This window comes from Pteropus medius, unplaced genomic scaffold (assembly GCF_902729225.1).
Source record: "Pteropus medius unplaced genomic scaffold, Ma_sr-lr_union100, whole genome shotgun sequence".
Classification (NCBI taxonomy): Eukaryota; Metazoa; Chordata; class Mammalia; order Chiroptera; family Pteropodidae; genus Pteropus; species Pteropus medius.
Genome location: NW_024346824.1, coordinates 1,052,761 through 1,077,292, shown reverse-complemented (window position 1 = coordinate 1,077,292; position 24,532 = coordinate 1,052,761). Strand labels below are relative to the sequence as shown.

Here is a 24,532-nt window from a genome sequence, read left to right as displayed (position 1 = left end):
GATCATTGATATGTAATCTTCATTCTCTTTTAATATAAGCATTTAGAGCTATAGATTTCCTTCTGAGTATTGTTTTAGCTAAATCTTACACATTTGGATATGTCATTTTTTATGAATTTTAAGTTACAAAAATTTTGTTTTAATTTATTTGATTTATGAGTTATTTACAAGCATATGTCACTTACTTGCTTAGCATTTTGGGGGTTTCTCTAGTTAATTTTATGTTGTCAATTTCTATTTAAATTCCACTGGGGTTAGAAAACATATTCTATATTATTTCAATTCCTTGAAACTTAGGATTTCTTTTTTGAACCATATATTCCATAACATTTGAAAAGAATGCGTATTCTACATTTATTGGATGTAGTGTCCTGTATGTGTCAGTTAGGTTGATTGGTTTTTAGTTATTTATGTTATTAGTTAATTGTGTTATTCAAATCTTCTATCCTTATTGATTTTTTACAACTTCTTGACCTATCGATTATGGAGAGATGTTAAAAATCTCCAACTTATAATTGTGTAATTGTCTAATTCTCCTTTTTATTCTTTAAACTTTTTCTTTACATATTTTGTGTTATTAGGTACATAGAAATTGAAGGTTATTATAGATACCTTTTGCATTCATTGACTACAGTCATATGCCTCATATGATTTTTCAGTCAACAGTGGACCGCGTATCGATTATAATGGAGCTGAAAAACTCCTATTGCCTAGTGATGTCATAGTCATCGTAACATCGTAGCACAACACATTCCTCACATAATGTTCACGTTTAGATGGGTTTAGATACACTGATACTTACCATTGTTTTACAGCTGCCTGCAGCAGTCAGTAGGGTAATATGCTGTACAAGTTTGTAGCCTAGGAGCAGTAGGCTATATCATCTAGATTTGTGTAAGTATACTCTATCATATTTGCACAATGATGGAACTTCCTAACGACACATTTCTCAGAACATATCCCTGTTGTTCAGTGGCACATGACTGTATTTTGTCTTGATGAAACGTCCCTTTTTAGGTTAGTCATACTCCTTTTCTAAAAACTGCTTTGGCTGATACTACTATAACCACAAGATCTCTCTTTCGGTTAATGTTTACAGGGTATATATTTTTCCATCTGTTTGTTTTTGTCTTCTTATGTCATTATATTTCCAGTATCCTTATAAACAGATATAATTGGGACCTAGGGTTTTTCTGGTCTGGTGTGTTAATTTTTTCCTATTAATTGTTTTACTGAATCCACTTGTGTTTAGTGTAACTATTTGTATTTAAGTCTACTATTTTGAATTTTGCCATTTGTTTTTGTCTGAGTTCTTCCTCATGTCTTTATTCTTTTTTCTTGCTTTCTTTTGGATTAATCAAGAATGTGTTATTGTTCCATTTTTCTCTCCTTAGCTTTTAGCAATACATTCTTGTATAATTCTTTGATTCGTTACCCTATATAAATAGGCATCCTAGATTTATTAAAGTCTACCTTAAATAAGCTCTCTAACCACTCCCCAAATAATGGTAAATTCTTAACAAAGTTTGGCTCCATTTACTGCCCCCCCCTTTCATCTTTCGTGCTATTGGTTTCATGTAATTTACTAATACATATATTATAAACCCCAAAAGCTATTTTTTAAATTCCTGTTCTAAATATTCAATATTTGTTTGTATTTTCCCACATATTTACCCTTTCTTATGCTGTTCATTCCTTCCTACAGATCCATCCTTCCATGTGGGATTACTTTCCTTCAGCTTGAAGAACTTCCTTTTTATTTCCTGTAGTTTAGGTCTGCTGGTGACAAATTCTCTCAACTTTGATTTATGTGGAAATATTAATACACCTATGTTTTTGAAATCTATTTTCACTGGGTATAGAACTCTAGGTTGGATGTTTGTATATATCTTTTATCTTTAAATGACTAAAATATATAAACGGGCAACCTAGAGTTCTATACGCAATGAACATATCTCTATTCCTTAGATATGGGCCCTCTTGGGCTCATGATCGAGAACTTAATAGGTCTCCATCTCCTCAGCCTAAAAAACTGCAAGAGATTGTCCTACCTTTGAGAGATTCAGGGCTTAGTTCTTTGACCTCTCACTTTTCTTAAAATTTCAAAATATAATATTTATCTTGAAGAGTCGATCAGCTATGTGTTTGAGGTAGACCTCCTCCTTCTAGTGGGACCTTGTCTCCTAAAACCGCAAGATCATGGGAGATTTCATTCTTCCTTTTAAAAGCTCTCAGCCTTGCTTTGCAGCTCGAGCGTGCATGCTTAGAACTCAGCAAATATCCCCTGGGGAAAATTGGCCACATACATGGAGCTCCTCAAGTTCCATTCTGTCACTACAACCTCTCCTGTTTCTCTTTCCTCCAGTAGAGTCCCTCTGAACTGGCCAAGCCTAATCCTTAATTCATGCTGCAAATTGGCAAATGCCCTCAGGAAAGAAAACAGTCAGCTATCTCAGAAGCCCATCCCACCCAGGTCTGGAATTCCAGTTCATCTAATTCTCTTGTTTTCTACAACACTGCAATGTTTTTTACAATCATTTATCTGACTTTTTCTAGTTGTTGCATTAGCAACATTGCACTGCCATAATCTATTATGTTCTATTACGTTCCACCTGGAGTATAAGAAGCATTACCTTTGACCTGCCTACTATAATTAGGTTTTTTCAATCTAGTCTCCCCAGTTCTACTCCTTTCCTGCTCCCTCCCAGAGGAGCCAGAATGTTTTTATTAAGTATATCTTACCACTCCCATTTTTAAAACCCTCCAGTGGCTTCCTTTAATAGTTAAAATAAGTTCAGGTTCATTTTCACAGTGTGCAAAGTCCTATATGATCATATCACTACTCCCTTTCTAATCTAATCCTCTTCCACCTTCCCCTTTGCTCACTCAGTTCCATCTATACTGACCTCCTTTCCATTTCTGAAACACATTAACATATTCCCATTGCAGAATCTTTGCACTTATTATATACCTGCTACTTGGAAGGGCTTAGTTCTTTGACCTCTCAGATCTTCATAAGGCTGTGACTTTATTTCATTTGGGAGCTCTGTGCCAATGTCACCTCTTCAAATAGGGCTTTCCTCATCCTCCTATCTACTTATCTTGCTTTAGGTTTAATCACAGCACTTACCTAACATTATATTGTATATTTATTTGTATATTTTCTGTCTCCCCTTAGAAAATAAGGTCCTCCAGAGTAGAAACTATGTCTGTTTTGTTCACTGTTCTATCCCCAGGGCTTAGAACAGTATATAACTTATAGCAAGTACTCAATAACTATTTATGGAATGAATTAGATATCCCTTACCTTGAAAATTTCTCAGTTTAAGGAGAAGGTGAATGACTGGAGTAAAATTGAAAGTAGTCTAACATAGGTGTCTACATAATGCTTTTGGGGAGAGTATAGTAAGACAAGGCTTAAGTAAGGAGGTGGCCCTGGAGCTGAGTCTTGAAAACTGAGTATTGATGTATATCTGACCAAGAAGAATAGAGAACTCAACATACATGAATGACATGGTGTTCAGAAAAGAGTGGGTCTAGAACATGGGGGCAGGTGACAGGAAATGAATTCAGCCATACTAGAGAACAAGGCAGGGGCAAAGTCACAAATGTCCTTGGGTATCAAGATAAAGAATTTGAACTACCTTAAAGGTAACATGGAGCAAAGATTTTTAAGGTGAGGAGAGATGCTATCAGATGTATGTATATCCACATATTTCACTACTCGCTGCAATAATCACACTAAAACTTAAGTAGATTGATGTAGAAAATCCCTGACTTGGTTGAAGGGCCTAGTTTCAAAACAGAAGTCCTCATCTCGACATCCATAACCTAAGGACACCCTCATTTACTCTTCTGAGCCTCAGATCTTTATTCTTAGCGGGAAAGGATTGTAGGCTTCTAAGAGTCATTCCATCTCTGAGCCGATGGTTCTGTTTATATGCCTTAGAGAGAAAAAAATATATATATATTTTCTGCATCTGCCAGAAATAATGAAAACTTCCAATTTTAGCCAATCTAAATTCAATTCTCCTCTGAGATTTTCTAACATTTAGGTCAGATGCCAGGAAACTAGCTTCTTGAGATAAAAAACCCAAGTAGAAGTAGCAAATCTTTTTTTTTTTTTTATTCTGGCTAGGATGGGAATGTAGATGGGAAGAAGAGTGATAGAATGAGTCTTTTTCTTGCAGTTGTGATTCCAAAGAGTCCCTATCCTGCATCCGATGTGAACACTGAGAAGCCCAGCCTCCACAGCAGCACCAAAACTGTCTTGGAGCATCAACCAGGGCAGAGGGGGCGTAAACCAGGAAAGAAGAGGGGCCGGACACCCAAGCCCCTAATTCCCCATCCCATCTCTACCCCATCCAAGTCAGCTGAACCTTTGAAATTCCCAAAGAAGAGGGGTCCCAAACCTGGCAGTAAGGTAGGTAAAAATGTGGGTTTCCCAGAAAGGGATAAAGGGTTTTAAAGGGGTAACTCATCCATATCCATCCGTCTTGGAAAGGGGCATGTCTAGCCCTATTCTCTACCTTGTGTATGCTTTTAAGAGGAATCTCCTAGATTGTCATCCCTACTTAGCTACTTATGTGGAAGTTGATAATATTAAACATAGGATTTTGACTTTGAAAATTACTCACATGCAAGGGAATTCTGGTCTGATGTCTTCCATAGATGGAAAGCCCTGCTCCTAATTGTTAACCTACCCAGAGTAGATACCCAGGCATGTGAACAGAAAGAGCAAATTGACTCTGTAAATGTATTTCTTTTTCTATTCCTGCCCTTTTTAAAATATATATATATATATTGAATACCTACTAAATATCAGGCTCTGTATCAGACACCATTACGTACATATCATAATCTTCACAAAACTCTAGGAGATGAGTAGTATTAATGTTATTTAATAGTTAAGTAAATTGAGACTTAGAAATATGAATTGACTTCCCTAAGGTCACATAGCTAATAAACAGCAAAGGCTACAGAGATTGGGTCCCCACATCTTCTAGTGTCAAGGCTAGTGCTGCCTTACCGCATATTCATTCTCTCACGTTTCTTGCGGGAATCAACACTTACCTCTAATGTAGGAAAAGACTGCTGAGTCAGGCTTCACTGAGCACTTCCTGAAAGTACAGTTGTGACCAGTTCTTCATGACTATCTTACCCTGTTGAGATTGCTCTGCATTTCCCTCCTAAGCCATACTGAGTTCCAGTGTGGAGATAATACCTAGTTCTCCCTGGGCATTCCATTCCAATCTCAAGTTGGTTTGGTTTTGTTTATCAGCTCCAGCCAACTTCAGTCCTAGAATATAAGCTCTTCAAAGTTGAGAACTAATCTTTTTCTTCTCTTTTTCTCCTGCAGTGCCTTATATCTCAGTCTCTTGGGAGATGTTCGGTATATGCAAGGTGGATGGATGGATGGTTTGAGTGATGATGTTCCAATTGAGATTGTCTCTTATTTATTGACTTAGAATTCTTGATGTCACATCCTGATCTTTGTGTGTAACACATAATGCTCCTGACCTGCTACCACTAATCCCTAACCCAGGTCTTCAGTTTTGTCTCCATTACTCTCTTCTCATTCTCATGTGATAGAGGAGACACTAAAGTCCCTAAGATTCCAAGGCCATAGAAGCTATGCTTTGATGATATGAAGGCATCTTGAGGACAGTCAGATTAAAGAGGGAGAACACTTGTCCGTGAGGTTCCAAAGATAGAAGTAGAAACAATAAGCAGAAACTCAAGCAGATAGCTTTGTCTCAACATAAAAGGAGCAGTTAAATCTATCCCCAAATGGAAGTAGTGATCTCCCATCACTAGAGGTATTTCATCAGGAACTGGATGACTGTATGGGAGGAACGTTTTCAGGGACAGGGAAGTAGAAGTATTGGATGGATGGTTGGAATAAATAGACTTTAAGATCCTTCAAAACCTAAGAGCTACGATCCTGTAATCGCCTCTGCTGTGCTTCCTTAGGCAGTGCTAAACATAGTAGCCAAAGTCCTCTTTCCTTCCAGCACTCTTGAAAACAATAATTCTCATCTTATCCTGTACTTTATGGCCTGGCATTTGACTCTTTAATTTCCCTTCCTGTCCTTTTTGCCTATTTCTATAAGTGTATATCCCTTCCACTTAACCCATGACCTTTATATTCCTTTCTAAAGCAAAGTCGTCTTGTGACTAGAACATAGGCTTTGAAGCCAGACATACTTAGGTTTATATCTCATTTCCACCTGAGTGACTTTGGGAATTCTTCTTTAAGTGAGGCTGTGGGCTCCAGTTTTCCCACCAATAAAATGGAGATGAGGTAATATCTGAGTAGATGCAATATATGTAATTGCACCTATGTCAACTAAAAATAATGTGTTTCATCTTTCTGCTTTCTTCTACAATATTTGGGCACCTTACTTACCAGAGTTGTTCTTTCAAGGACCCTATGAAATCCTACCAACAACTCAGTAAAATTGAACTGATATTCCTTTCTTCCCTAAATGCTTATTTGGATTTTTACTTTTAGTAATATCAAAAAATATGAGGAGATGTCTATGTCCCTTTTGTGATTTGCACATTTTCATAAGTATTTTCAGTACTTTCACAGGCAAGGCTATCTTATAATTTATGCTTGCTGTCATTGTGCTATCTCTTTAGATAATACATTCCTATAAAGTAAACAGGTTTATACAGCTCCCAGCAGTATACCCTGTGTGACATTTAGTAGACGAGGATTTGTGTACCTCAGTGACAACTGTTTTCCTTACATTCAGAAAGGCTTTTAGAAAACCTTATCTTAGAAAGAACCTTCTGAGATCTTTGTCTCCCAGAGACTGCCCTGACCAGCATAGAGGAGATACTAGATGTCTCAAATCATTTTTATTATTTCTCCCATTATTAGATTTCTATACTGTATGCTTTGTTGAAAAATATTTATTGAGACATATATGCCAAGTGCCATGCTAGGAATGGTACTCAGAAGCAGACTCTCAAGGAGTTCCAGGCTAATAGTGTACACCAATATATAAATATATAATGACAATACGTTGTGACAAATGCAACAATACAAAGTACAGAAATAGCACAAAAACAATAACTAGAGAAAATCTAGAAACGCTTCTTGAATAAACTGATATTTTTAAGATAAAAAAAGAAAGGGCATTTCAGTCAGAGGGATGGTTTATTATGGTAAAAGTGTGGACCACGTAAAACTGCAAGGTTTTTAGAGAAGTGATATAGTTAGAGATTACTAGATTATAAGGTTAAGTATAATAAATGGCAGGTAATGAGCTGAAGAGGTAGGCAGAGGAAAGTAGTTTATGAGTTGGGGAAGGTTCATTTCTATTTTTCAAGAGAGAGAAAAAGTACAAAGTAATAACGAAGTCAAACCACAGCATTTTTTCCTTTTTTGCTTTTGTCTGCCCAACTAATAAAGAACTTCAAATCATAATGTTGCTTCTAGTATGAAAAAACAGTGAATTAAGCTCTGGCTTTACAGAAGCCCAGAATCTTATACGTAGACTCAGAAAATACTTACTAAGCATCTACTGTATATACAGCTTTGGGCAAGATGACTACTGGAAAACAGATAAAACACAGCCCTATCTACAGATATATTTCAGTTTCATGGATGAATTAAGTGCTAGAAATAGAAGACTAAGAAGACAAGTTACCTATCATGGGTAGCAAACTTTTCCCCATCCGTTTTGACAGAGGAAACCTCGGACTTTGCTGAACCCACCACCCACCTCACCAACAACCAGCACCCCTGAACCGGACACCAGCACTGTACCCCAAGATGCTGCCACCATCCCCAGCTCAGCCATGCAGGCCCCCACAGGTAAGAGCAAATCATAGTGCTAGCTATAAAAAGCCCCAGGCCCAAGTGTCTGTACTTTCTCTTGTCTTGCACCAATAATTAGCCCTCTGTACATTATAAACATAAATAGGATCTTTTTTTAAAAAATGTCCCTTTGGCATTAGATATAGTTTCAGAGAAACCTCCATCCTGTCAAAACAATCAAAGAAACTTGGGTAAATATTCTGTGAACTCAGAGTTGAGGAGCTGGTACATGAGAGTGGGGTAGTGGTGGGGCCACCACCAGGAGCTCCCTGGCCCAGATTGTAATAATACGTACTTTTTCCAGTTCAGGGTGTTCCATTCTTAGCATGATCCCATCCAGAACCCTCCCAGCATTACAATATTCTGCCACCATTCAAATATATATGAACCTGCTCTGATTTTTTTTTTTTTAACATCAGTGATGGTGGCAAACTTGGTACTATGAGAGTGAACTTTTGGAGACAAATCAATTAATGTTTTATTCAAAGCAAAATCTGGTAGCTGAAATGGTTGTTTAATCACCCTAGGTTATTCATAACTCTTATTCCCTAAACTATCTATGAAGGTAACTAAGAGATGCTCCTTTAGAGTAGATACATAGCTTCCCAACGGGGTATCTATAAAGAAAAATATTCATTTTCTTATGTGTAAATTAAGATCCATGTGTACAACTTTACTCTTTTATTCTGCAGATACTTTGTCTTCTTTAGGGAAGTCTAATCAATTGGAGTATCCCCATGGAAATTAGGGTAGTCTTGTCTTTGAGGGAGTTGAGTATATCTCTGCCCATATCCTAGAATTTTAGAGCTTAAAGGGAAGGCCAGCCATAGTTTCCCCTCCAAATAACCTTTGGAATACAACAGAGCCAGCCTGTGGCATTTATGTCCAGTTCTCATCAGGGTCCTATCATACGATTTCTCCAAACATGTCATCTGCCTCTAACCATGGTCAATTACTGGGTTTGTTTAGTCCAAGTGTCATTAGATTAATGACCAGTGGCCTTTGTGCCTAAGCGCCAAGAATGAGGAAGTAAGGACAAACACACACTATGGTGAAAATATTGATTATGTTTTCAAATCTCATGACATGACCCCTAGATGCCCAGATGCTTGGTTTACCCCACATCATACTAGATACCACTTAGATGCCTATGTGCCTTTTCAACAATACCTAGAAGATCCACAGCAATGGGAGCTTCATGACTATGCCTCACTATTACATTTAAATGATGCCGACCATCTCTTCTGGCAGCCTCTGAGCTGGCATCCCTTCCTTGGCCTGCTTCTCACAGCCTAGGGAAAATGGAATCTTTGTGTCCATTTCTGTCTCTTGGCCAGGCTATAGCAATTTTTACTGATTACTGCGTCACCATTCCCCAGTGGGACCTTGGCTAGTCACCTTGAAATCATTTCCCTTTCTGAGCCTCAGTTTTCACACTTGTACAATGATAGGATTAGTCCAAGTTACCTTATAGGCCCTTCAAATGTTAACAATAAAAGTTGTCATAGATTAAAAGCTATGTGTCACACTGTATCCTTTATTACTTACCTTCCATTCTTTTAACTATACAACACTTTTTAAGAGTTATTATATGCTCACAGTTTAAGGAAACAATAAGTCTACAAGAATTATTACAAAAACGAAACAAACCACCCTAACTCCTTGTCATTTACTGCTCACCAGAGGAAATCACTTTTAATTCAGCTAATTCTTGTATTTACCTCTGTATATGAAAATGTTTCTATTGCTATTTCTTTAACTTGAGGCATTTTCCAACCAACAGCCCACTTTAGAAGATGAAGATGTAACACTTTAATCTCCTTGCCCCTTACCCACCCACATGTACTTCTCTATCTTAATTCTATATCAATACCCTATTATAATTTTGACTAGATTGAAATTCAGTATTTTTGTTATGGTGACTTGTTAAATGCTTTTCTTAATTGAGCCATGTAGTATACTATGATTATTTTTCCTTCGTTGCACAACATTTTGTTTTCAGAGTAAGTCTTGTTGATTTATTATGTATTTATTTTGCTATGTACTTATTAATTCAACCTTAAACTATCTTACTACTGTATACATCTATCTTTGTGTTCAGTTACATTATACATTCTATCTATTTCAAACTCTAAAAGAAATCTTCCTGGAGCCTTCAGAATTCCTTGACATCCTCTTCACCAGTCTTTTGTGTTATCCTCAGTTTGCTACTTCCCATGTCTTTGTTTTCTCATGTAAATCTTTCTAAGATTTACATCTTTAGTTTTATACGAAACCTGTTTGTTCTCTTTGAAGCCTCTCTTCATACCCAGTATTCTGAAATTTTACCTAACATGTGAGTATTTTCACCTACTCTGCTGGACACTTAGTGTGCCCATTCCATTCTTTAGTTTCTTGAAATTTTCTTAAATTCCTTTATCAATGATTGTCTTCCACTTTTTGTCTGTTAACTCTTTCTGGCATACTTGTTATTCAGATATTGAACTTCTTCATCTCCTCTAATATTCTTAACTCTCTTTATTCTTATTCCTATTTTCTTTGTCTTTTGCTCAACTTTCTTTAAACTTTCCTCAACTATATCTTCCAAACATTGTATTGAGTTTTTTGTTTCTGACATCTTACTTTTAAAAGTATCATTATTTATTACTCTAATGGCATTTTCCAAATGGTATTTGGTAGAAAACCAATCTTTCAAGATGCTCTGCGTAAAAGGATTTTGCATACATTTAGGAAATTTGGTCGCTTACATACTTTTAGGAAATGCTTATATTCTGCTTCCCATTCTTGATATTTGCATCTTCTATGAAGAGCTTTTTGTTTTCTAAATTTTTTACCACACGGTTTTTTAGGTTTACAGCAAAATTGAGCAGTAGGTATAGAGATTTCCCATATACCTCTTGCCCCTATATATGCATAGACTTCTCTATTATCAACATCCCCCACCAGAGTGGTACATTTGTTTCAACTGATGAACCTGTATTGAAATATCATTATCACCCAAAGCCCACAGTTTACATTAAGGTTATCTCTTGTTGTACATTCTGTGAGTTTCAGAAAATGTCTAATGACATGTATTCACCATGATAGGATTAGACGAAATAGTTTAACTGCCCTAAAATTTCTATGTGCTCTTGCCAATTCATCCTTCCCTCTTTCAAACTCCTGGCAACCACTGATCTTTTCACTGTGTCTACAATTTTGCTCTTTCCAGAATGTCGTATAGTTGGAATCATACAGTAGGTAGCCTTTTTGGATTGACCTTTTTCACTTGGTAATATGCATTTAAATTTCCTTTCTGTCTTTTCATAGCTTGATAGCTCATTTCTTTTTAGAGCTGAATAATATACTATTATTGTCTGGCGATACTACAGTTTATTTATCCATTCACTTACTGAAGGCCATCTTGGTTGCTTCCAAATTTGGGCAATTATAAATTAAGCTGCTATAAACATTTGTGTGCAGGTTTTATGTGGACATAAGTATTCAGTTCCTTTGGTTAAATACCAAGGAATGAGATTGCTGGGTTGTATGGTAAGAGTATGTTTAATTTTGGAAGAAATTGCCCAACTGTCTTCCAAAGTGGCCGAACCATTTTGCATTTCCACAGGCAGTGAATGAGAGTTCCTGTTGCTCCTCTCTAGATTCTTTTTTTTTTTTCATCTTTTTGCTGTTCAGTTGTTTCAGCACCATTTGTTGAAAAGACTGTGCTCCACTGTATTGCCTTTGCTCTTTTGTCAAAGATCCGTTGACTGTATTTATATGGGACAGTTTCTGGGCTCTGAATTATGTTCCACTGATCTGTTTTCTGTTCTTTTGCCAGTACCACACCATCTTGATTGCTGTAGCTTTATGGTAAGTCTTGAAGTGGACTAGTGTCAGTCTTCCAACTTTGTTCTTCAATATGGTGTTAGCTATTCTGGATCTTTTGACACTCCATATAAACTTTAGATCACTTTATTGATAGCCACAAAAAACTTCCTGGGAATTTGACTGGAATTGCATTAAATCCATAGATCAAATTGGAAAGAACTGACATCTTGACAATATTGAGTCTTCCTACCATAAACATGAGATATCTCTCCATTAGTTCTTGTTTTAATTTTATTCATCAGTTTTATAGTTTTCCTCATATAAATCTTGTACACATTTTGTTAGATTTATACCTGTTTCATTTTTGGAGGTATTAATGTGGTATTGTGTTTTTAATTTCAAATTAGACTTGTTTATTGCTGTTATATAGAAAAAAGACTGGCTTTTGTATATTAATCTTGTATCTGGCAACCTTGCTATAATTGCTTATTGATTCCAGGAATTTTTTTGTTGATTCTTTCACATTCTCAACATAGACAATTACATCATCTGTAAACAAAGAAAGTTTTATTTCTTCTTTCTCAATCTGTATACCTTTTTTTCCTTGTCTTATTACATTAGTTAGGACTTAACAGATTTATAACGTTGAAAAGTTACGATGAGAGGGGATATCCTTACCTTGTTCCTGATCTTAGTGGGAAAGCTTCTAGTTTCTCCCCATTACACATGATGTTAGCTGTAGGTTTTTTGTGGATCTTCTTTATCAAGTATCAAGTTAAGGAAGTTCCCTTTTATTTCCAGTTTGCTGCGAGTTTTTATCATGTATGGGTCTTGGATTTTTGTCAAATGGTTTTTCTGAATCCATTGATGTTAATGTGATGGATTATATTAATTAATTTTTGAATATTGAACCAGACTTGCATACCTGGGATAGATCCCATTTTGTTTGTCGTGTAAAATTCCTTTTAGATATTGTTGGATTCAATTTGCTGACATTTTTGTTGAGGATTTTTGCATTTTCAAAAGAGATATTGGTCTCTAATTTTCTTGTAATGTCTGTTAACAAAATTTAACTGAGTAAATTTGAAAATCTAATTGGCTTTATGAAATGATTATGAATTGGGCAGCATCTCAGCTAGCAGAGAGATACTCTGGGTGTTATACAAGATGGAAGGCTTTTATAGAAGAGAAAGTGGGGCACGGAAGTCATCAGCAATAGAAAAATGAAAGTTAATTGGAGGAAATTAAGAGTTTAGGTGACCACAGTTTCTTGTTGGCTGAGCTGCAGCATTTCCATTGGCTGGACTTGTTGCTGGGTAGGGGGAAAATAGTCCTTCGTCCTGCTGGAGTTCTAAAGTAGCTGAAGTTTCTGTTTGGAAGTGCAAAGTAAGTCTCTTTCTTTTGAGATCTATAACTGACATATTTCTGTTCCAAGTAATCGACATCTTTCTATTTGAGGTAATTGATGATGAAGTGGTATGATGTGAGAGCTCCCTCTACAGGCCTTCCCAAATCCAATTTTAGTTGAGGTTTCCTTTATCAATTTTCACATGCCATTGTCTGGTTTTGGTTTTAGGCTAATGTTGGCCTCCTAGAATGAGTTAAGAAGTATTCTCTCTGATTTTGTTTTCTGAAATGGATTATAGAAAATTAGTAAAATGTATTTCTTAAATGTTTGGTAGACTTCACCAGTGAATCCATCTGAGCCTGCTACTCTCTAGTTTGGAAGATTTTCATTATTGATTCAAATTCTTCAATAGATATAGGTTATTCAGATTGTCTTTTTCTTCTTAAACGAGTTTTGGCAGATTGTATCTTTCACAGAATTGGTCCATTTCATTTAGATTATCAAATTTATGAGTGTAGAATTATTTATTGTATTCTTTTATTATCCTTTTAATGACAGTAGCTCTGTACTGATGTTGATGTCTCCTCTTTCATTTCTGTTGTCAGTAACTTACACCTCTCTTTTCTTCTTATTTAGCCTCTCTAAAGGCTTGTTGATTTTATTATCTTTTGAAAGAATGAATTTTGGGTTATATTTATTTTTCTGTTAACATGTTGTTTTCAATTTCATTGATTTCTGCTCTAATTTTTATTATTTCTTTTCTTCTGCTTACTTTGGATTTAATATGCTCTTCTTTTTCTAGTTTCCCAAAATAGAAGCTTAGATATTAGATCTTCTTTTCTAATATATACATTCAGTGTGATAAATTTCCTTCTATCCACTGCTTTTGCTGCATCCTACAAATTTTGATAAGTTGTATTTTTATTTTCATTTAGTTCAAAATATTTTTTTTCAAAAAAAATTTTTAATTTCTCTTGAAATTTATTTTTTTAACCCATAGGTTATTCAGAAGTGTGTTGTTTAATCCTCAGTTATTTGGGGATTTTTTTTTACCTATCTTTCTTGTTTTTTTACCTATGATTTCTTGTTTAATCCCATTGTGGTCTAAGAGCAGACATGGTATGATTTCTACTGTTTTTAATTGAAGGCGTGGCCCAGAATGTTGTCCTATGGCCCAGAAGGTTGTCTGTCTTGGTGAATGTTTCACGTGAGCTTGAGAAGAATGCATGTTTTACTGTTGATGAATGAAGTAGTTTATAGATATCAATTATATCCAGTCGATTGATGGCACTATTGAGTTTAACAGTGTTCTTACTGATGTTCTGCTTGCTGGATCTGTTCATTTCTGCTAGAGGGATGTTGCAGTCTCCAACTATAAGAGTGGATTCATTTATTTCTCCTTGCAGTTCTATCAGTTTTTTCCTCCCATATTTTGATACTCTGTGGTTAGGTGCCTATGCAGTAAGGGTTGTTAATGTCTTCTTATATAATTGACGTCTATATTATTACTTAATGCCTCTATCTGCAGTAACTTTCCTTGCTCCAAAATCTGCAGTCTGAAATTAACAGAGCTACTCCCACTTTCTTTTAATTAGTGTTAGCATGGTATATCTTTCTCTGTCCCTTTACTTTTAATCTAGACGTGTCTTTGTTTTTAAAGTGGGTTTCTTATAACTACATACAGTTAGTTGATCTTATTTTTTGATCCACTTTGAGAATCTCTATTTTTTAATTGGTGTATTCAGACCATTGACATTTAAAGTGATTATTGATATAATTGGATAAATAGCTACCATATTTGTTACAATTTTCTGTTTTTTACCCTTGTTCTTTATTCCTGTTTTTGTCTTCCACTCTTTTTCTGCCTTTTGTGGTTTTAATTGAGCATTTTATATGATTCCATTTTTTTCTCCTTTTTTACCGTATCAATTATACTTTTTAAAAAAATGTTTAGGATTATGCCAGAGTTTGAAATATACATTTATAACTAATTCAAGTCTACTTTACTTTCAAATAACACTATACCACTTCACAGACATAACAAAATAATCCTAATTCCTCCTTCCTTTCCCTTATATGATTGATGTCTTTCATTTCACTTACTCATAAGTATACATAAGCATATATATACACACATATACACACACACATAAGCATACATAGTCAAATATATTGTTGTTATTTTTATTTTGAACAAACTTTTATTTGTTAGATCAGTTAAGAAAAATAAGTTTTTATTTTGCCTTCACTTATTCCTTCTCTAATGCTCTTTTTTTATGTATACCCAAGTTTCTGACCTATATTATTTTCCTTTTCTCTAAAGAACATGTTTAACATTTCTTTCGAGGAAGATCTAGCAACAGACTCCTTCAATTTTTCTTTGTCTGAGAAAGTCTTTATTTCTTCATTTTTGAAGGATAATTTTTCAGAGTACAGAAATCTAGGTTGGTAGGTGTTTTCTCTCAACACCTTAAATATTTCACTCCATTCTTCTTGCTCACATGTTTTCTAAGGATGTAATTTTATTGTTGCTCCTCTATAGGCAAGGTGAGGGGGTTTTACCGAGATTTTTTTTTAATCCTTGATTTTCTGCATTTGGAATATAATATGCCTAGGTGTCATTTGGGGTGGGAGGCATTTATCTTGCTTTGTGTTCTCTTGCCTTCCTAGATCTGTGCTTTGGTGCCTGACATTAACTGGGAGAAATCTCTGTCATCATTGCTTCAGATATTTTTTTTGTTCTTTTCTCATTTTGGTATTCCCATTATGTGTGTGTATGTTATACCCTTTGCAGTTGTCCCACAGTTCTTGGATAGTCTGTTTTGGGTTGTTGTTTTTTTTTTGGTGGGGGGTTTGGTGAGGGGAGAGTCAGTCTATTTTCTCTTTGCTTTTTAGTTTTGGAAGTTTCTATTGAGATATCCTCAAACTCAACGATTCTTTACTTGGCCATGTCTAATCAACTAATGAGCCCATCAAAGGTGTTCTCCATTTCTGTGATAGTGCTTTTTATCTCTAAAATTTCTTTTTTATTCTTTCTTAGAATTTCCATCTCTCTGCATACATGGCCTATTTTGTATGCTGTCTCATTTATCCATTAGACGCCTTAGCATATCCATCATAGTTGTTTTAAATTCCCAATCAAATAATTTCAACATCCCTGCCATGTCTGAGTCTGGTTCTTATGCTTGCTCTTCAAACTTCATTTTTTGCCTTTTAATATACCGTGTGACTTTTTATTTTTTGAAAGCCATATGCGATGTACTGGGTAAAAGGAATTTTTGTAAATAGGTCTTTAATGATGTAATAGTGAGGTGGAAGGGGAGGAGAAGTATTCTGAAGTCTTACAAGTAGGTCTCAGTCTTTTGGTGAGCCTGTGACCCTAGACTTTGAACTTCACAATTGCTTCTTAGTTCTCTCAACCCCTTTTAGGTGGAACAGGATGGCTGGAGGGGTCTGGAGATGGGTATTTCACTTTCCCCAGGTAGGTTAGGATCTGATCAAACCCCAGCAAATTAAGCTCTGGTAAAATAGTTTCTCCTGATGGCAGACCCTGTTAAGAAAAACAGAATTCTCTGTTGTATTTCAAAATGGTTCCTTTACCCCTTCCCTTGCTGGTTGTATGAGGGAATTTTTCTCTGATATTCGCTGTGAGGACATTGCCAAGCTCCTGGAAGTAAAACTCATAAAAGTATGAGGACCCCTTGTGACTGGGTCTCCCTGGAGCTTGGAACTCTCAGAGTTGTCCACACTGAATTTCCAGCAATTCATCAATTACAGTTTAGATTTTCTTACCTTAGCACGGGTTCCTATTGAGGTTTCCTCTCCTGAGTTTCTGCTGTAGCAAATTGTCATTTTCTGTATTCATCTACCTCTCTAAATTTGAGGGGCAGCAGTTTGCCCTGTGACCTCACTTCTCTGATGGACCTAAAATGAGTTGTTGATTTTTCATTTTGTTCTGCTTCTTATTTATTGTTAGAATGGAGTTGGTACTTCCAAGCTCTTTTATATGCTGGACCCTTTTCCAAAATTTTTTTACAACTTCCAATTCTGATTTCATAGATGCAGTAGAAAGCCAAAACATGACAGTATACAAAAATATCTTTCTGGCCTTAAGATTGGGAAGGATTTTTAAAGCAAGACAATAAGCATAAACTATTACAGAAAAGGCACATAACCTTTTATATACCTGAAAAAGGTAATATCAATATATTCAAGTATTTTAAAATTAAGACAGCTCATCTCTCTTCCACATGGCATCAGTTGGCTCAACTGCAGCTGGAGGATCTACTTCCAACATGGTTTATTCACGTGGCTAGCAAAATTGGTGCTGTTTCTTCTCTACATGGACCTCTCCAAAGGATAGCTTAGCCTTCCTCATACCATGCTGACTGGATTCCAAAAGCAAGTGTCCTAAGAGACAGGAAAGTGAAGGTTATTATTTTTTTAAGGTTTGATTCCAAAATAAGCATAGCATCATTTCCACCATATTCTATTGATCAAGTAGTCACAGAGCCCAGATTCAAGAGAAGGGGAATATTAGTCTACTCTCTGGACATAAATGATTTACATTTTTTATACTTGGAATATTTATTTTTCTCCTTGTAGGATTTCCCATTAAAAGTCTTATCCCTTTACAACATCAGGCTTCAAATGTAGGATTTCGTCATCTAAATCATATCCAGGTGCAAATGAGATGTTTCAGGTGCACTTTATCAGATATAGTTCCTTGAATGAAGTTCTCAATCTAAAGACCTGTGAACTAAAGAAATATGTTGTCTGCTCTCCACACATCCAACATACAGTGGTGGGACTGGCATATGATAACATAGATACACCTGTTCAAAGGGTAGAAAGACTAGAAGCACAAAGCAGTCATCACTGGTCTATAAAAATTCTGATATCCAGCTGGGCATATGTTGCCAATTTAATTAGATCCAATAGTATTTTCTGGGAGTTGTTTTTCATTACTCTTGGTTTTGTCCTCTGAATCATCATTTCCTTAACATAAGAAAACAGATTGCCTTCTTGGTCTTCTTCCTACCTGTGAAAGGTTGAGGTCTAAAAGATTCTTTTTATTTTGTACCTTTTAGTCTTAGCTGGCAATGCTTCCTCCAGAATGATTCTCTTAGAACTTCAATGAGTTTTCTATGAATACTATTGGGATTTACCTCATTAGACAAAAGCTACAAACACAAATCTTTTAAAAGTAAGCCTTTCTCTAGTTTGGGCTCCCTATATAGCCACTATGAGACAATGCCCATAAGATTCTTAAAAGTTCTTTTGTTTAAGAGAGAGAATCTGAGAGATGTGTCCATAAGATTCTTAGAGGGCCTTTGGTCTGAAAGAGTCTATGGAGCATAGTCTTAAATCATTCTGACATCTTAACGAGATTTTATTGTCCCATTCTGGATTTGACTCTTTCTTAATTCAGGATTACCTGCCTTATGGCGAGACAGGTATGAGAAGCAGTTTTGTTTTTGAACACTGCAAATCCTTGGATTCTTTATGTTTTATATTTGTTATTTTTTAAGTTCATCCCTTTCATCTTGCATTTTTATCATAGGCAGTGAGAAGAAGCCAGATGGTACTTTCATTACTTTGTCTAGAAATCACCTTAGCTATTTCATGGAGTTCATCAGGTACATTTTCTATTTCCATGTTACTTCAAGTGACAGTATTGTCAGACTTTCCATCACTACCTAACAAGAGTCCCCTGTCATCCATCTTCCATTAAGAATTTCCTCACTTTCCTTTAAGCCCTTACTGACAGCTTCCTCAACACCCTTTTTGTGGCCCTTTATGCTTCTTTTTGCTGCCCTTTTCCAAACTCAGTGCCTTGTGTGTCAGGCTTCTGTTACTGCAGCACTCTATTTTTGGTTCTACAATCTGTTCCAATAACCTTTTGTTATGTAACAAAGTACCACAAAACTCAATGGCTGAAAACAACAATGTCGGCAGAGTTAGGTGGCAACAGCTTGTCTCTGTTCCATGCAGTATCAGCTGTAGTGGCCCGACTAGGAGTGGAGGATGCTGACAAATTGGTTCTGGTTTCTCTCCACATAGACCTCACCACAGGGTGGTTTTGCCTCCTCACACATGGTAGTTGGGTTCAAAAAGTGAATGTCCCAAGAAACAGGAAGTGGAAACTGCCAGCTTCTTAAGCCTTGGACCCAGAAACTGGCACAGTGTCGTTTCCACCGTAGACTATTGGCCAAGTATCACAGAGATCGATGAAAGGGATATCAAAGAATTTGGGGGCCATGTTTTAAAATCGCCACATTCTTCTAAGGGTTAATAGTTTGCCTTTTATATTTCACCCTTTAATCCATGTAGAATTTATTTTTTTAAACATTGCTAGACCGGTTATATTTTTTTTTTTCCGTTTTGTGTGTTTTAATTAGGTAAAGTTTACATACAGTGAAATATACAAGTCTTAAGTGTACAGTTTGATGCTTTTAGTCACTGTAAGCACCCATGTAACTACCTCAATCAATATGAAAGTCATTTCTACCCAGACCTTCCCCTGACCCTGCCCCAGAAGTTACCTTATAGATTTTCCTGTTCTTGAATTTAATATAAATGGAAACATACCATATGTACTCTTTCCTATCTAATTTCTTTCCCTCAAAATAATGTTTGTGAGAAGCACCTTATCAGTAGTTCATTTTTACTGCCAAGTGGTATTCCAATAAATGAATATACCACAATGTATATATCTATTCTCTTGTGGATGGACATTTGGGTTGATTTTCATTTAGGGCTATTATGTCTAAGCCGGTATGAACTTATAATGTTTTCATTTATTTTCATTAATCTTATCTCTGTGAGTTCTTGCATTTTTCAGCAAAAGAATCATATTTTGATATTGAAATCCTATTTCTTAATAGGCTTCAACCAGTCCTTTGATTATTAGGTATACCTTTACACTCACCTCCAGAGGCACCTGCCCATTCTTGGGTCTTTTGTGAATTATTAGGTGAAACAGTTTAGTTGTCATCATTCCCCATTCTTGGTTAAGGATTCAGCTTTCTTAGGTCTGCTAAGTCAGTTGTTACTTTGCCAGTCTGCTTTCCAGCTTCCAAAATTTTATGTTGTCTCCTCTCTTGTTATCTGGCTCCTTTTTGTGGGTTTTAGGAGAAAACAGAGTTAAATGTTTATTTCAGTTAATCTTGTTTACCCTTTCTTTTTTCCTTTCTCTCTTTTTCACCTGTCATCTTGCACATTCTGCCTCTCTGTTTGTTTTCCATTTTCTTCTCACCTTAGAAAGTGGTATAGTGTTATTTGCTTCCCCTTAGAATTAGAATGATAAAAGTAGGAAAGTCCTCAGAGAGCATCTGGCTCAGCTCCCGCATTTTACCAGTAACATGGTAAGCCTGAGGCCCAAGGAGGACAGCAGTCCATCCACAGCCCACACAACTATTGCTCTTATCTTTTTTGCCTTTAATAGCAAAAGAGAATTTTTGCCCTCCTACCTTTTTAGTTAGTGAGCCATGACAGTGTGAAAAAGGAGAGTACCCCCTACTCAGGTCAAAGCCTAGAAGGCAGATTGGCAAGGAGAATGTCATAGCTGAGCAGGCTGCTATGAGTCCTCTCCAGAGACCAAGAAAGCAATTCTGTTTAGGACCACCTCTTTTTTCTATACCCACCTATCCCCTACCCCATCACAGTGCCCGGTGGAGGGTTGTACTTAGGACAGTACCTAGCTATCTTGACAGGAGAAACTCCTGAAACAAACAACTATCTAGATGGGACCCTCAAGCCCTTTTCATGTTTTCCTTTGTTCCATTTTTTTTTCTATTTTTGCTACTTTTTTGGGGCCTGAGTGTTGATGTAGAAGTAACAAAAGGCCTTCAAGGCCCAGAACAGAAAGCAAGACAAGTGACCAGTGGAGAGGCCATTGTAAGTCCAAGGCCAGACACACACACACACACACACACACACACACACACACACACACACACACACACACACACATGCGCGCTGTACAGCTTCTCTCTCCTCTCCCTCCCCTCCCCACCCCCTCCCTCCCTCTCTCCTCCCTTTCCCTCTTCTCCTCTCTCTCTCTCTCTCTCTCTTCCTAATATAGCCATGGCCCTGCAACTCCTTGGATATATAAGGTAAGCTACACAAAGAATATGTGAGGCAACCAAGTACAAAAAATGAAAGTTCATATATCTGGGAAATTGTTTTAATTTTCTTTTCAGTGCACAGAAGACAAAGTACAAGTTCTGCTACGCCTTGGCTTTTGGTCTGAGCTGTTCCTCCAGCAGGCTTTGTTCCCAGAGCCTTTGGTCATGCAATTTGGGCTGGCAGCAGCTGGGCACAGCCACCCTCTACCCCCTCCCACGATGTATCACCAGCTTAGCAGCTGGGAATCCTGCTCAGGACCAGAGTCCAGGGTACAAAAGAAGGAAAAAGAACTATTCTCCAACTTCTCTACCCCAAGTACTCTGTAAGCTTCTTTAATTCTTTGTCTCCTGCAGTTTGTATTTACTTGAACAAGAACGGCAGCACAGGCCCCCACTTAGACAAGAAGAAGGTCCAGCAGCTCCCTGACCATTTTGGGCCGGCCCGCGCCTCCGTGGTATTGCAGCAGGCTGTCCAGGCTTGCATTGACTGTGCTTATCACCAGAAAACTGTCTTCAGCTTCCTCAAACAGGGCCACAGTGGCGAGGTTATCTCAGGTAAGCTCCCTTGGGCTGATACGGCCTCCTAGCCACAGGGCCAGGCCTTCTCAGCTGGCTGATTTCTGACAAGGTATCCTGGTTCCCACCTCACACCCGTAGGCACTGGAGAAGTGCGAAGGTGTTCCTTTCCTCAGAGAGTCCTCATTTTCAATTCCTTGAGTCTCTCTCAGTCTTATGCAACCCTTTGCCAAATGGAATACCCGCACGGACTCTGCTTAACTGAGCCTCTAAACAGACTCCTCTCCAGTCTGCCTGCTTCACCTCTCCATACAGAAAATATGAGTATGTTGCTTTAAAGGCATGCCAGAAAATAGAATCAAGATGGGGGCTGTATTATATGCAAAGGAGAGTTTACCCAGACTGCCACGGCCTCCCACCTGGCGTCAGGGAACCTTGTACTCCTTTTGAGAGTCTTTTGACTCCTTAGCTTTCCAGTCCCCAGTCAGCCCTAATACAAGAAAGTTGAACCCCAGGGCAGAGTGGGAGGAGTCATTTCCTCTTTCTTTCCTGCTATGTGAGTCTGAGTCAACTACACAGTGTTTCTTGGTGGTGGTGGTGTTCTCACTGAGAATGTTCACTTTTTCTGGTGTGTCTCAGTTCTGTTTCAGTTTTCCTAAGTCCAAACCCCTTTTTTTTTTTTACCCACCAAACCCATGAAGACTTGACCTAAAGCCTTTCAGTGTTAACTGTGTGCTACTCCATAATCTCCTGCCCCTTCCTTCTGACAAGTTGCAATACGCAGCCTCAGGAAGCAGTTGACATGGAAAACCCTATAAATAATCCAACTGTATTCTTTTGTAAACACTCGTCGTGCCTTCACTATATGTCAGAGGTTATTGCCAAACAGACGCTGGCTGGGGGAGGAGGAGAAAGGAGGATGAAGGCTCAGCTCTGCCTTGGTAGAAAAGGAAGAATATCTCACAGCTAACTGTGAGGGGTGTTACAGTAGAGAAATATGTGCAGGGTGATGTGGAAGCCTGGACAAGGGAGTGATTGGACAGGTGGAGTATGGGACAGGCAGGGACGGAATTTTAATAGAAGGCTGAGAACTGCGCAGGAAATCAAGCCTTCCTTTCCTTCTGAGGCTGAGGCCACTCCCTCTCTCTCCTTGGCTCCTGTGCAGCAGCAGTCTGCAGGGACCTGGCCTTTACTGCCTCTCTCTAGTTGCTGTCACCTATACCTCCTCTGGTGTTCTTCTGCCCCCAGATTGGTTCCTGAGAATCACCTATCCCCCCATTTTGTTTCTGCTCTCAGAGACAAATGCAGAGGCCCTTGCTTTTTAAGGATTATGCAGATACTTTTTGAATAGAAGTAGATAGGGAGTAAAATAAAACCAAACATGGCATAGTCCCAAATGTTGCCAAAATTCCAATGCCCTCATAAAGATTGCATTGTGCACCCAAACCATTGCTGGCAATGGCTGTATTCTCCTCTTCTTCCCAGCTCCTCTGTTCTTGGGCAGTTCTTATGGAAATAGCACCCTAAATGAACAGATTTCCTGGGCGAGGCCCAGCCAACTGATGAAGCAGATAGAATTATGTTTACAGTTGTTTTCACAGGTTGAATAAAATCATTCCAGAGCCCCGGGTACAACAGACTTGGCCTCGCCACTCCCATTATTGCAAGCTCTTTGTAGTTGGAGGCAAAAATCAAACCGAGAGGGGAGGGAGGGAGGAAACCTGGGCACTGATTGCCTTTGTGTAACCAGGTAAGCCTGAGGCAAGCCATGGGCTGGACTCCTCCTGCCCAGAGCTGCACTGAACTGCCCAGCTGACGTGCTCAGCCCTGTTTACTTCACTCCACAGCCGTGTTTGACCGGGAACAGCACACCCTCAACCTCCCGGCAGTCAACAGCATCACCTACGTCCTCCGCTTCCTAGAGAAACTCTGCCACAACCTTCGCAGTGACAATCTGTTTGGCAACCAGCCCTTTACACAAACTCACTTGTCACTCAACACCACAGAGTACAGCCACAACCACGAAAGGTACCTACCAGGTAGGAGCTGGGATGGGGCCTGGGCTAAGGAAGGGGGCAGAACTAGCAGCAGCACCAGTGAGTGCCAGCCGTCAGATCTGCTAGCCTGGCACCTACTATCCAGAGGTCTGGTTTTCTGTTCTTACTTTTTCCACGTGTGGGACTCTTTGGTCTCTTCTCATCTGTACTCTCTCTTCAGGATTTTGTCCCCTTTCTCTAGGATTAACCTCCTTTCTTCTGGATTTTTAACCCTAGAAAAAGATGGTTCAGAATTCTTCTGAGCTCCAAACTGCATGTGGAGCCACTGCGAAGTCACAGTACATCCCCCAGTGTGAATCTGGCAGCAAAGGCCTAACATAGATCTCCCTTGCCAGCAGGAGGGTTTAGTCTCAAGCTACAGATTGAGAAATTTGCTCCCTGGTGATTGGCCATCCACTCTTTCCTTTGGCACGTGGCCCTAACTCCTCCAGCACTGCCAGTCTAGCAAGTCAATTCAAGTTCCTGCTGTTTCTAACTAGGCTGGAAAAATAACTTCTTAGTTAACATACCAGACCCACAACGGGAAAGCGGATGCCACGTGGCCGGATCAGTGACTAAGCACTTCCGAGAGAGGTTAAAGAGTGAATGGAACGGCATCTCTAATCTGGAGCCCAGGACACAGACGACAGGGAGGGAAGGAAAGCTCGGCCCTAAACATAGCGAGGTAGGTCGTTGTCGAGAGAGGGAGGACGGCTCTTTAAAGGAGTCCTGTGGACCTTGTCCTGGCAGGAGGAATCCAGAGGTGGTGCTCTCAGTGTCAGGGCTGTTGATAGGGGAGCGTAAATCTTAGAGGTGCCCCCTTCTGACCTTCTACACAAGTCTTGTTCCCACACTGTCTTCC

At 38.2% G+C, this 24,532-nt stretch overlaps 1 protein-coding gene and 1 long non-coding RNA gene across 17 annotated transcripts in view; one reads left to right on the top strand and one right to left on the bottom strand.

The window, feature by feature from the left end:
• SCMH1 (Scm polycomb group protein homolog 1) overlaps nt 1-24,532 on the top strand; it is a 141,420-nt gene that overhangs the window by 101,157 nt on the left and 15,731 nt on the right. For 12 of the 16 annotated variants that reach the window (XM_039876697.1, XM_039876703.1, XM_039876702.1 and 9 more), the window contains 4 exons: nt 4,191-4,423; nt 7,702-7,828; nt 21,473-21,673; nt 23,482-23,673. In XM_039876697.1, coding sequence (XP_039732631.1) covers nt 4,191-4,423; nt 7,702-7,828; nt 21,473-21,673; nt 23,482-23,673 — 753 coding nt within the window. Of the gene's footprint in view, nt 1-4,190; nt 4,424-7,701; nt 7,829-21,472; nt 21,674-23,481; nt 23,674-24,170; nt 24,358-24,532 lie in introns of all 16 variants that reach the window. The other 4 variants (XR_005655839.1, XM_039876700.1, XM_039876705.1 and 1 more) reach the window with 2 other exon arrangements.
• On the bottom strand, nt 17,145-24,188 carry LOC120614031 (uncharacterized). Its single transcript, XR_005655840.1, has 3 exons — nt 23,799-24,188; nt 19,921-20,106; nt 17,145-17,399 (listed from the first exon to the last, which is right to left on the bottom strand). It is a non-coding gene; the product is annotated as an uncharacterized LOC120614031 (long non-coding RNA).